The 12,241-nt window shown below is 50.2% G+C and overlaps 2 protein-coding genes across 4 annotated transcripts; both read left to right on the forward strand.

Annotated features, from left to right (window-relative positions):
- The first annotated feature begins 138 nt into the window (after window positions 1-138).
- PFDN5 (prefoldin subunit 5) lies at window positions 139-3,460 on the forward strand. The gene is made up of 6 exons (XM_059935991.1): window positions 139-261; window positions 469-571; window positions 885-916; window positions 1,979-2,053; window positions 2,152-2,257; window positions 3,257-3,460. Exons 1-6 carry the CDS (start codon window positions 190-192, stop codon window positions 3,331-3,333), a joined length of 465 nt encoding a protein of 154 aa, XP_059791974.1. The 5' UTR covers window positions 139-189; the 3' UTR covers window positions 3,334-3,460.
- Window positions 3,461-3,462: 2 nt separating this feature from the next.
- On the forward strand, window positions 3,463-12,204 carry MYG1 (MYG1 exonuclease). Of its 3 annotated transcripts, none has more exons than XM_059935989.1 (7): window positions 3,463-3,547; window positions 4,143-4,255; window positions 8,001-8,160; window positions 11,124-11,276; window positions 11,414-11,536; window positions 11,654-11,835; window positions 11,988-12,204. In XM_059935989.1, the coding sequence occupies exons 1-7, from the start codon at window positions 3,500-3,502 to the stop codon at window positions 12,184-12,186; spliced, it is 978 nt and encodes a 325-aa protein (XP_059791972.1). In that variant the 5' UTR covers window positions 3,463-3,499; the 3' UTR covers window positions 12,187-12,204. The 3 variants fall into 3 exon arrangements, with proteins under 3 accessions (XP_059791972.1, XP_059791973.1, XP_059791971.1); XM_059935988.1 differs by lacking the exon at window positions 3,463-3,547 and adding an exon at window positions 3,678-3,965; XM_059935990.1 differs by lacking the exons at window positions 3,463-3,547; window positions 11,988-12,204 and adding an exon at window positions 3,665-3,965 and having other exon boundaries at window positions 11,414-11,568; window positions 11,654-11,763.
- The last annotated feature ends 37 nt before the right edge of the window (window positions 12,205-12,241 follow it).

The following is a 12,241-nucleotide window of genomic DNA, read 5'->3' on the forward strand; positions in this document are numbered from 1 at the left end:
TGCCTCTACCCATTCTCTCCCAATGGGAGTCACCGAGACTAACCAGGCCTTTCCTTCCCTTCCGGGACGGAGGACCATAGAGACGTCTGGCGCAGCGAGGCCTCCCGGCGCAGCCATCGAGATGCACAGAGGATGGCTAGAGCGTTGCTCGCCCGGCCGGCTTCTGCTTCATAAGTCCTCCTTCCCAACATGGCGCAGTCGGTTAATATCACCGAGCTGAGTCTGCCGCAGCTAGAAATGCTCAAGAACCAGCTGGACCAGGTGGGGATGGGCCCCAGAGACACCCCTTTGCCGCCTCACATCCCTCCCCGCCACGGGTACTCCCTCGCCCCACTCCATTCCTCCCCAGCTGGGGAGGCTTCCCTTCCCAGGCGAAATCGCCACGCGGTCCCAGGACCCGCCCCTTCTCCGGCTGTGCCCCCTTCTCCCGCCAGCCCTCACACTGACCCTCATTCCCATCCTCTGTAGGAAGTGGAGTTCTTGTCCACGTCCATTGCCCAGCTCAAGGTGGTACAGACCAAGTATGTGGAAGCCAAGGACTGTCTGAACGTGCTGAACAAAAGCAACGAGGGTACGGGGTAGGCGTGTGAAGGCACCCTGGGGGATGTGGCGAGCCGGCTTCTCCTCTCTTCCCGCCTCCTAATTCAGTTTTCCTCACCTGAGACGAGAGAGCAGTCCATTATGTATTGTATACCGCTACAGGAGCCCTTTGCATGTTGCTTACCTAGAATTGAAATGTCCAGGACATTCTTCTGCTCCCATTGTCCCTATCTCCGTCCTTTGCATACAGTCTCTAGGTGCTGTGCAGTGTTGAAACTCCCTTTAATGTCTAAACGTTGGAGCTGCCAATCTCCCCCACTTGTTTGTCTTAATTGCTTTCACAGGGAAAGAATTACTGGTTCCACTGACGAGCTCTGTATCCTTTCCGCAGGAACTGCTACCCTGCCCTCACCTTTTCTCCACACACCTAACCTGCAAAGAAGGACGAGAGGTTTTAATTACTCCAGAGTGCTCGGATGGTTCTGAGAATACTATTATACACGCTTCCTAGCTCTGCTCTCCATCCTGGGGCCAACATCCAGCTAATGCTTTGTGAGCACCCAGGTGTATGTAGAATTGAGGTGTGATTATTTCCCTTTGCTGTTTGAGGATATAACCTAATAGGGAGATAAAACTGGTGGTTTACAGTTCTACTAATAACTTAGAAAACATAAGCAATAGAAGAATAGAGGATACAGAAACAAGGGGGTTGGTTCTGCTTATTAATCCTCAATTTCAGTTCAACTGTGGCTCTTATTCCTAAACTGTTGTTACTAAGAAACCTGGATTGTGTCTACCTGTTGAGTGTTTTACTTGAGTGAGCAAGTTATGACAATAAGGCACCTGTAAACTGTACCACAGAACTGACAGGCTGAAAGGTAAACACAGGAATAGCACCGTAGTAGGGATTGCTTAAATAATGAACATTAAATTCATCAGGAATTAGCTAATTCATGTTTGGGAGTGTTAAAGGGAAAGTGAGGCTGCCTTTTCACTCAACTACTCAACAGCAACGGGAAAAAAATCACTCTAGTCTTTCTGGAAGGGCTAATGGGAAGAACTGTAAGAACTGCTTGGAAGGTGGCAGATGGGATGAGGGCAAGATCAGCATATGTGATTTTCTCCATAAGGAACCAACTTCCCTGTCTCTCTGCATTTGCAGTTCGTAGGCCTCCGGATTATTTGTTCCTTGAGCCTTATAGCTTTTTATTTTTTAATTTTTGTGGCTGCACCCCGAGGCTTGCCGGATCTTAGTTCCCCAACCAGGAATCAAACCCCGGCCCCGTCAGTGAAAGTGCCAAGTCCTAATGACTGGACCGCGAGGGAATTCCCGCCTTATAGCTTTTTAGATAGAAGGGTCTTAGGAGGTCAAGCACACTAGCTGACAGCGAATCATGACTCATGCTGGGCTAGTTTTCCCTTAATCCTTGCTTCTCAGATGTATGTCCCTGGGAAGCTGCATGATGTGGAACATGTGCTCATCGATGTGGGAACTGGCTACTATGTAGAGAAGGTGAGTGGAAGGAAGCATATGGATGCCCCTCTGAGGGGGAGATCCAGAGTGCAGAATGGGGTCTCCTCTTAACCCCTCATTCACCTCTGACCTTGCAGACGGCTGAGGATGCTAAGGACTTCTTCAAGAGGAAGATAGACTTCCTCACCAAGCAAATGGAGAAAATCCAGCCGGCTCTGCAGGAGAAGCATGCCATGAAGCAGGGTAAGCTTGGCCTTGGGCACCTCTTTGAACCCTTTCTACAGCCATAATAACAAACAGGGATTGCACTGTGATCCATGGGGATGTCCCCTTCGCTGGATTAAAACCATGGTTTTCTCTTTGGTGTCTTGATGTGTTGTTCTTTAGATTCTGTGCATTACATATCCACTATTTATAGATTCCTGGGTTCGGTGCTTGAGAAATTTAGAGAAAGGAAATCATGTCTTTGTTTTTGTGTTTGAGTTCCTATTTATTGTGGATGGAATGAGGGAGAAGATGCATATAAATGAACACCCGGCAAAGAAATATAGCCCTAACTAGCTAACTGCTAGCAATTACAGCCCTGGCTGCACATTAGAATCACCCAGAGAGTTTAAAAAGAGAAACTGGGCCCACTCCAGACCAACTGCAGTTGACCCTTGAACAGTGTGCGCGTTAGGGGTGCCAACCCTTGGTGAAGTAGAAGAAAATCTGCATATAACTTTACAGTCTGCCCTCCATATCCTCGGTTCCGCATTGCACATTCAACCAATCGTGGATCATGTAGTACTGTAGAATTTACCATTGAAAAAAAAACCCCGAATAAGTGGACCTGCACAGTTCAAACCCCTGTTTTTCAAGGATCAACCGTAAGTCAATGGGGGGGGGGGTGGCAGGGATTCCAGGGAACAATTTTTTTTTAAAAGCTCCCCAGGTGATTCTGTTACACAGTCAGGATTGAGAACCACTGTTCTAAAGGCAAACATCTTTTCCACGGTATCATTTTCTGGTTATATCTGACTCATTTGAATACTGTATTTTGTTCGTTTTTATATCCCAGTGGTTCTCATATTTACTGACACATTTTAGACTCTAAATTTGTGTTGTGTGTGCCCTCCACAGTGGATCACTGTGTTAAAAGTTTTATTAACTGTAGTTGGTTGTCTCCCTGTCACTTTTCCTTAACTCTGGCTTCTCCCCTTTAGCTCCTGACCAGGGTCTGACTCTTCTTTTTTCCCACAGCTGTCATGGAGATGATGAGCCAGAAAATTCAGCAGCTCACAGCCCTGGGAGCACCTCAGGCTACTGCCAAGGCCTGATAGCTTGTTTCAGAAATCGGACAGAGGGCGCCTGCTTCAGGGGCCTGGGACTTTGTGGGCGTGGTTTCCTGCATTCCGGGAAGAGGAGGGTCTTGTGTTTAATGCTAATAAATCCGCCAGCTGGGCAGAGTGTTGGTCTTTTCTTGCATTAGGCAAGGGACTGGTGATGAGATGGGAGGGCGGTGGTGAGAGGGTGTGCCCCTCCCGGAGCCTGGTAAGCAGGGGTGATACGGTGCTCATCTTGGAGGCTCCACCCGGGGCCCTTCGAGGGGCGGGGGTCGAAATTCTGCGCCGGGCGGCGCGCCCTCCCTGCGCGGCCGGTTGTCGTGGAAACGGCCGGCAAGAGGAAGTGGGGGCTGCCCGGGCGCTTCCTCTTCCGGGTCGGCGCCCTGCCGCCCCATAGGGGAAGCTGCATGGGCCACCGCTTCCTGCGCGGTTCTCTATCTCTGCTGCTGCTGCTGCCGCCACCCCGCCGAAGCCCTCATCTCAAGCGCAGCCTGGAGTCCGTCCCACTCTCCAAACGACCCCGCAGCCACCTCATGGCCCCGCCCCGAATCGGGACGCATAACGGCACTTTCCACTGCGATGAGGCGCTGGCGTGCGCGTTGCTGCGCCTCCTGCCCGAGTACCGGGTACGGGCAGCGCAAACTGACCCGGGGGCTGCCGGCGAGTCTCCGGGGCAGATCGCGTCCCCCTAACGGGGTCCCGCCCGAGCACCCCTCCTCCCCTCCCCGGCTCCTTGGAAGCCCAACATTAATCCCCTACCCGTGCGACCCCGGCAGCCTCTTCACCTCCTGTGTGCCCTGCAGGATGCAGAGATCGTGCGGACCCGGGACCCCGAGAAACTGGCTTCTTGTGACATCGTGGTAGACGTAGGTGGCGAGTATGACCCTCAGAGACACCGATATGACCATCACCAGAGGTGGGTTCCCACTACCATTTCTTTAACTTTCCTTGACTTCAACTCTTGTCAGTGCTCCAGTCCACTGCCGTGGTCCGCGTCAGCGAAGGGAACCGCCTCATCCTGGAAAGCAAACTTTTGAGCCCCGTGGGACTACCGTCTTCCGTGCTTCCAGCTCTCCACCTGCTCTGCACCCATCTAGCTGGCCTTGGGCCTCCCTTGGCCCGGGTCAGTCCCTGGGCCCCTTCCAACTCACCTCCTTATTTGGCTCAGTCAGGCTTTTCTCCCACCAGCCCCATCGTCACCCCAGTGAATACCCCAGCTGGGATTAATCCAGTCATGTGCCCTTGCTGCCCCACCTCAGACTGCTGGGCCCACATGATTGTGGTGGGTGGTGATAGTTCAGGTGTGTTGTCTTCCTTTGTCATTGACACTCTTCCACGGGGAAATCAGTCTTATCCGAGGGTAGCCCATTATCCACAGTACCATTCCAGTCCTTTTCCCCTCTCCTCAAGCCCCTGCCTCATCAAACTACCTTAGTGAGTGACCCTGTCTCTTCCCTTTAAAGGAAGTTGAGCTTTTCCTGCATGGACAGCCTCAGTTTCTCACTCCTGAACAGCTCCCTTCTTCCAACTCAGGAGACATTGTTTCCTTCTGCTTGCCCCTTTTCCAGTGTATCATTTTCTGCTCTGGGACTTCACATGGCAGGGTTTCTAGTTCTTGCCTACAGCAAGGAACTCTGCTTAAGCATCTCCCATCTTGAAAACAAAGGAGTGAAAAAAAACCCAAACTCTCCCTCATATACACCACACTGTATAAAGTGGTTATCTCTGACGGGTCATGAGGAGGTTTTATTTTGTTTTAAGTCTGTTTCTCTCCCTCTCTCTCTCCTTCCCTCGCTACTTCTCTCCATCTTTTTCTAAATACACGTATTACCTTCATAAATGATGCCAGGAGGGAATGCTCCCGGTATTTACAGCCTAATCTCTCACCCTCACTTCTCAGCCACTCTTCAAAAGAAGAGCTGACCCTCGCTGCACATTCCATTCATCCATCCTTTCATTTATTCATTCATTCAGCCAGTTCTCTCCCAATCTCTCTACTGGAAATGCTTGTGGAAAGGGCACCAGTGACCTCAACACCAAGCTCAGGTTGCTGGTTGAGGGTCTCACCTTAACTGACCTCTCTGTGGCACTTGACATTATTTATTTATTATTATTTTTATTTGTTATTATTGTTATTTTTTGGCTGCGTTGGGTCTTCGTTGCTGCGCACGGGCTTTCTCTAGTTGTGGCAAGCGGGGGCTACTCTTCGTTGCGGTGTGTGGGCTTCTCATTGCGGTGGCTTCTGTGGTTGAGGAGCACGGGCTCTAGGCGCGTGGGCTTCAGTAGTTGTGCCTCGAAGACTCTAGAGCGCAGGCTCAGTAGTTGTGGCACACGGGCTTAGTTGCTCCGTGGCATGTGGGATCTTCCCGGACCACGGCTCGAACCCGTGTCTCTTGCATTGGCAGGCGGATTCTTAACCACTGCGCCACCAGGGAAGCCCGGCACTTGACATTATTGACTACTTCCTTTTTCCTAATGATTTTATATATTTATGTATGTATGTATGTAAGTATGTATTTGGCTGCGCCAGGTCTTAGTTGCAGCACTGGGGATCTTTTTTAGTTGCAGCATGTGGGATCTAGTTCCCTGACAAGGGATTGAACCCAGGCCCCCAGCGCTGGAGGTGTGGAGTCTTAGCCAGTGGACCTTAGCCAAGGAAGTCCCGATTTTATATACTTTTTTCTTTTTTTTTTTTTTAATTTATTTATTTATTTATTTATTTTTGGCTGGGTTGGGTCGTCGTTGCTGTGTGCAGGCTTTTCTCTAGTTGCGGCGAGTGGGGGCTACTCATAGTTGCAGTGCGTGGGCTTCTCTTGTTGCAGAGCACGGGCTCTAGGCACGCGGGCTTCAGTAGTTGTAGCACACAGGCTCAGTAGTTGTGGCTCGCGGGCTCTAGAGCACAGGCTCAGTAGTTGTGGCTTACAGCCCTACTTGCTCTGCGGCATGTGGAATCTTCCCGGACCAGGGCTCGAACCGGTGTCCCCTGCATTGGCAGGAGGACTCTCAACCACTGCGCCACCAGGGAAGCCCGGCACTTGACATTATTCACTACTTCCTTTTTCCTAATGATTTTATATATTTATGTATGTATGTATGTATGTATGTATGTATGTATGTATGTATTTGGCTGCGCTGGGTCTTAGTTGCCGCATTGGGGATCTTTTTTTAGTTGCAGCATGTGAGATCTAGTTCCCTGACAAGGGATTGAACCCAGGCCCCCAGCACTGGGCGTGTGGAGTCTTAGCCGGTGGACCTTAGCCAAGGAAGTCCCGATTTTATATACTTTTTAAAAAAAATTATGCAGTGTTTGACACATAAAAGAATCTATTTAACATTTCTGTAATATAAAACATAAAATGAATACCCATGGGGCTTCCCTCGTGGCGCAGTGGTTAAGAATCTGCCTGCCAGTGCAGGGGACACGGGTTCGAGCCCTGCTCCGGGAAGATCGCACATGCCGCGGAGCAACTAAGCCCGTGCGCCACAACTACTGAGCCTGCGCTCTAGAGCCCTCAAGCCACAACTACTGAAGCCCGCGCGCCTAGAGCCCGTGCTCTGCAACAAGAGAAGCCACCCAATGAGAAGCCCGCACACCGCAACAAACAGTAGCCCCCACTCCGCAACAAACAGTAGCCCCCGCTCGCTGCAACTAGAGAAAAGCCCGTGTGCAGCAACAAAGACCCAATGCAGCCAAAAATAAAAATAAATAAATTAAAATTTAATAAAAAGAAAATGAACACCCATGAACTGATCTCCCTAAGCAATAGAACATTAATCATTAGAACCAAAAAATGAGCTCCCTAGGTGATTCTGATGGACTGGTATTTAGAAATTACAGCTGTAGTTTCTACTGCCCTAATAACTTTCATACCTTTTTTGTGTCCTCTCTTGCACTGCTATTCAAAACCCTGCCTTCCTTACTCACCCGGACCACTGCAGGTAATCTTGCATCGCTTCTCCATGCTGGCTGGCACAGTGCTCTTTCTGACACGCACTGCCCTGCTTACACTCTCTCAGTGGCTCCGCGTTACCTACAGATGAAGTCCAAACTCTGAAGTGTAGCATACAAGGCCTACCCTGGTCCGGCCCCTGCTTTCTCTCTTGCCACTCATTCCTCAAGCCAAGCTGCTTTCTTGCAGTTCCATGGAGGAATCTTTCTCTTAGCTGTTGTATATGTTGTTCCCTCTACCTGCAGTGCCTTTTCTCCTTCACCCTTTGTCTGTCTGGGAAACACCCACTAATTCATCTTTCAGAAATGACCTGAATGCTCTTCTCCTGAACCCTTTCCTCCGTCTTGCCTTTTCCTTGTTTATAACTAGCTAGAGCATTCCCTTGGTTGTTTGTGCGTGTGTGTCCACCTTAGGTGGATGAACTTGAAGGCAGGGACAAGTCTTAGTTTTTTCATCTCTAATGTCTACAACACAAAGCCTGGCATGTGGTAAGCATTTAGTTAACCATTGTCGAATGAATGCATGAATGGAGACTCCAAACTCAAGTCCATGTTGACCCCTGAGGACAAGCCAAAGCCTCCCCACCTGGGCTTTCTCCCAACTCCCATAGTATTCTCCAGCCGCCCCACCCCACTGTGCCTGCACATGCACACGACACTGTGGGTGAACCGGGACAGCTCTGCCTCAGCCCCACCTCCCTGTGCTCCTCAGGTCTTTCACGGAGACCATGAGCTCCCTGTCCCCTGGGAAGCCGTGGCAGACCAAGCTGAGCAGTGCGGGACTCATCTATCTGCACTTCGGGCACAAGCTGCTGGCCCAGTTGCTGGTTACTAGCGAAGAGGACAGCATGGTGGGCACCCTCTATGACAAGGTGGGGACTCGAGGACAGAGATGCCCCCCACATGCATCTCCACCAGGCGGGCCAGAGTGGCACTCAGGATTGGGCTCAGGTCGGGGTTCCTGACCCATGCTGGCCCACTGCTCTCTCCCTCAGTCCGGCCCATCTTCTCACAGGGGAATGGTTAGTCTCCTGCCTCCATCCTGGGGTGCTTGTGAGAAGTGGATGAGGTAGTGTATGGGGAAGGGCTTTGAAAACTATAAAGCATGACCTGACATACGTAAGTTGTTCAACAACTTGGTAATAGAGGAGGCTGCTTATGTTTGGAAGCATATGGCTGAGGTTCTGGCTGCCCCGAAGGTGGAGGGCAGCGTATCTCAGGCACCACTGTATTCACTGGAGGCTCACTGAGTTGGGAAACTGGGAAGGGTTTGATTATGAAAACCTCTTCAGGTTCCACCAGCGCCCCCTGCAGGCAGCTCAGCAGGTGCCTGTGATTGGGGAAGGAACAGGGCTAGCGTCCCTGGTGTGCATGTTGGATCGATGATTCTGAGGACACCTACTTGACCCCGCTAATGTGAAGTTCACAGCAAGTCAAACTGCAGGTGCAGTCAACTCTGTTTTTTGCAGATAGGCTGTTGAGTTCAGTTCTCTGATCCAAAACTGAAGAAATATGAATGGTAAATTGGAGCTTCTGGAATACTAACGTTTTAGACTGCCTGGGTCAATTTTCCCTTCTACTGCTAAGGGGTTTCTAAGCAATTGAACTAAATTATGCCCAAGGTTTTTTTATTTTATTTATTTTTATTGAGGATAGTTGATGTACAGTATTATATGTTTCAGGTATAACTACATAGTGATTCACAATTTTTAAAGATTGTACTCCATTTATAATTATTATAAAATATTGGCTGTATTCCCTGTGCCATACAGTATATCCTTGTGGCTTATTTATTTTTTACATAGTAGTTTGTACCTCTTAACCCTGTCCGTATCTTGTCCCTCCTCCCTTCCCTCTCCCCACTGGTAGCCACTAATTTGTTCTCTATATCTGTGAGTCTGTTTCTTTTTTGTTATATTCACTAGTTTTTCTTTTTTAGATTCCACGTATAAGTGATATCATACGGTATTTGTCTTTCTCTTATTTCACTAAGCATAATACCCTCCAAGTCCATCCATTTTGTTGCAATTGGTAAAATTTCATTTTTTGTTTTATGGCTAAGTACTATTCTATTGTATACCACATCTTTATCCATTCATCCATCAATGGACACTTAGGTTCCTTCCATATCTTGGCTATTGTAAATAATGCTGCTGTGAACATTGGGGTGCATGTATCTTTTTGAATTAGTGTTTGTTTTTTTCGGATATATACCCAGGAGTAGAATTGCTGGGTCATATGGTAGTTCTATTTTTAACTTTTCGAGGGACCTCCATACTGCTTTCCACAGTGGTTGCACCAATTTACATTCCCACCAACAGTGCACAAATGTTCCCTTTTCTCCACATCCTCACCAACATTTGTTACTTGTGGTATTTTTGATGCTAGCCATTCTGACAGGTGTGGGGTGGTATCTCATTGTGGTTTTAATTTGCATTTCTCTGATAATTAGTGATGTTGATGGCCTGTTGGCCAACTGGTAGGTCTTCTTTGGGAAAATATCTATTCAATTCTTCTGCCCATTTTTTAATTGGTTTTTTTTTTTTTTTGATGTTGAGTTATATGAGCTGTTTATATCTTTCAGTTATTAGAATTACACCCAGTTTTGTTGTTTTTTGTTTTGGCTGTGCTGTGCAGCTTGTGGGATATTAGTTCCCCAACCAGGGATTGAACCCAGGCCCTCGGCAGTGAAAGCATGTAGTCCTAACCACTGGACTGCCAGGGAATTCCCTTACACTCAAGTTGTAACTGTGCCTCAGGTTGGGGTCCAGACCTAGAGGTGCTGGAAGGAGTTTCTTTTCCAACTCTCCCTGAGAGTAGCACTTTTTCTACATACCACAGATGTGTTGCTATGTAGGCCTATTTTGTCGGGCAGTTTTGTATTAAACACTGATATCCCGTATCGTTTTCTGCCCCCAGATTCTTGAGGCATCATCCTACCATTTCTTTAGGCTCAGGAGATGCAGCAACTGCTGATGCCACATGGCACATCATGGGCTTCCCTGGGACCACATCCCAGCCCTGACGTCTAGTCCAGTACTCATCTTCTCCCACCTGATTGGTGTGCTTGGCCAGACCCTCTTGTACCTTTTTTTTTTTTTTGGGCTGCGTTGGGTCTTCGTTGCTGCGCGCAGGCTTTCTCTAGTTGCGGCGAGTGGGCTTCTCATTGTGGTGGCTTCTCTTGTTGTGAAGCACGGGCTCTAGGCACACGGGCTTCAGTAGTTGTGGCACGTGGGCTCAATAGTTGTGGCTCGTGGGCTCTAGAGCGCAGGCTCAGTAGTTGTGGATCGTGGGCTTAGTTGCTCCGCGGCGTGTGGGATCTTCCTGGACCAGGGCTTAAACCTTGTCCCCTGCACTGGCAGGCAGATTCTTAACCACTGCACCACCAGGAAAGCCCCCCACCCCACCCCCCGGCCCCGTACCTCTTAACTGGATCAGTGAATAGCCTGCTCAGCCCACCTGGAGATTTACACCCCCAGGCCATGAGGATCCACTCCCACAGAACCCCTCATGGAACTCTAGACTTTTCCTTGTTCAGAAGGCAGCAGCCCCCTCCCCACACATGCTGGCCTTGGCTCAGGCTTTGAGTGGTACTAGAGTGAGCACTGGATTAGAAATCAGTTGATCTGAATTCCAGCCCCAGCACTGTATGCTCGCTGACCTTTAGCCAGCTGCTGAACTCCCCAATTCCCCCCTTCCTCATCCAGTTAACGTTGGGAGATCCTTGCAGGGCTGTAGTAAAGATTAAAGACTGGGTATGCACAAACTTTGAGACCTGTAAAGCTTTATGCAAATGGTAGGCGCCCTCCAGAGCACTTCTCCTATGCTGCCTTAGATGTACGAGAACTTCGTGGAGGAGGTGGATGCCGTGGACAATGGGATCTCTCAGTGGGAGGAGGGGGAGCCTCGGTACGCGCTGACCACTACGCTGAGCGCCCGGGTTGCTCGGCTTAATCCCACCTGGAACCAGCCCAACCAAGACACTGAGGTGAGGAGGACCGTGGGGAAGAGACCGTGAGGCATGTGAGAACCTCAGGGGAAAATGAGAGAGGCTGCCCCGTCAAGCCCTAGCAGAGTTAGCAGTTTGGGCCAGCACTGTGGTTCTAATTCCCATGTGATTCCCAGGCCGCGTTCAAGCGTGCAATGGACCTGGTTCGAGAGGAGTTCCTGCAGAGACTAGACTTCTACCAGCACAGCTGGCTGCCAGCCCGGGCCCTGGTGGAAGAGGCCCTGGCCCAGCGGTTCCAGGTACTGGCCTGGGAGGAGGCACTGTGGCTCAGGTTAGTGATTCCTGGTGGGCTGCTGGCCAACAGGGGCTCCCACTCCTACCCTAAACCTTCTATCCCTGCTCCACTTCCTTTTCAGGTGGACCCAAGTGGGGAGATAATAGAACTGGTGAAGGGTGGATGCCCCTGGAAGGAGCACCTCTACCACCTGGAATCAGGGCTGTCCTCCCCAAGGACCATCGCCTTTGTTATCTACACGGACCAGGCTGGACAGTGGCGGGTACAGTGTGTGCCTAAGGAGCCCCATTCATTCCAGAGCAGGTGAGGCCCTAGGGGACCGCCCTGCAGCCCTTCAGGCCTGTTTCAACCCTATCAGAGGAGGAGGCCACTAACCTAGGCTTCTGCTCCCCCTCTCCCAGTTCCTCAAGGCCTCCGTTTGCTCCCACCAACTCCCTCTTTCTGCTTACTCATAGGCTGCCCCTGCCAGAGCCATGGCGGGGTCTTCGGGATGAGGCCCTGGACCAGATCAGTGGGATTCCTGGCTGTGTCTTTGTCCACGCCAGTGGCTTCATTGGTGGGCACCATACCCGAGAGGGTGCCCTGAGCATGGCCCGTGCCACCTTGGCCCAACGCCCAGCACCTATGCCTCCCACAAATTCCCTAGTCCAATAAAATCTCTTCTGTCTCACACTGACGAAGTATTGCTCCATTACTGCCCTGCATCATT

Source organism: Balaenoptera ricei, chromosome 10, assembly GCF_028023285.1.
Source record: "Balaenoptera ricei isolate mBalRic1 chromosome 10, mBalRic1.hap2, whole genome shotgun sequence".
Lineage (NCBI taxonomy): Eukaryota > Metazoa > Chordata > Mammalia > Artiodactyla > Balaenopteridae > Balaenoptera > Balaenoptera ricei.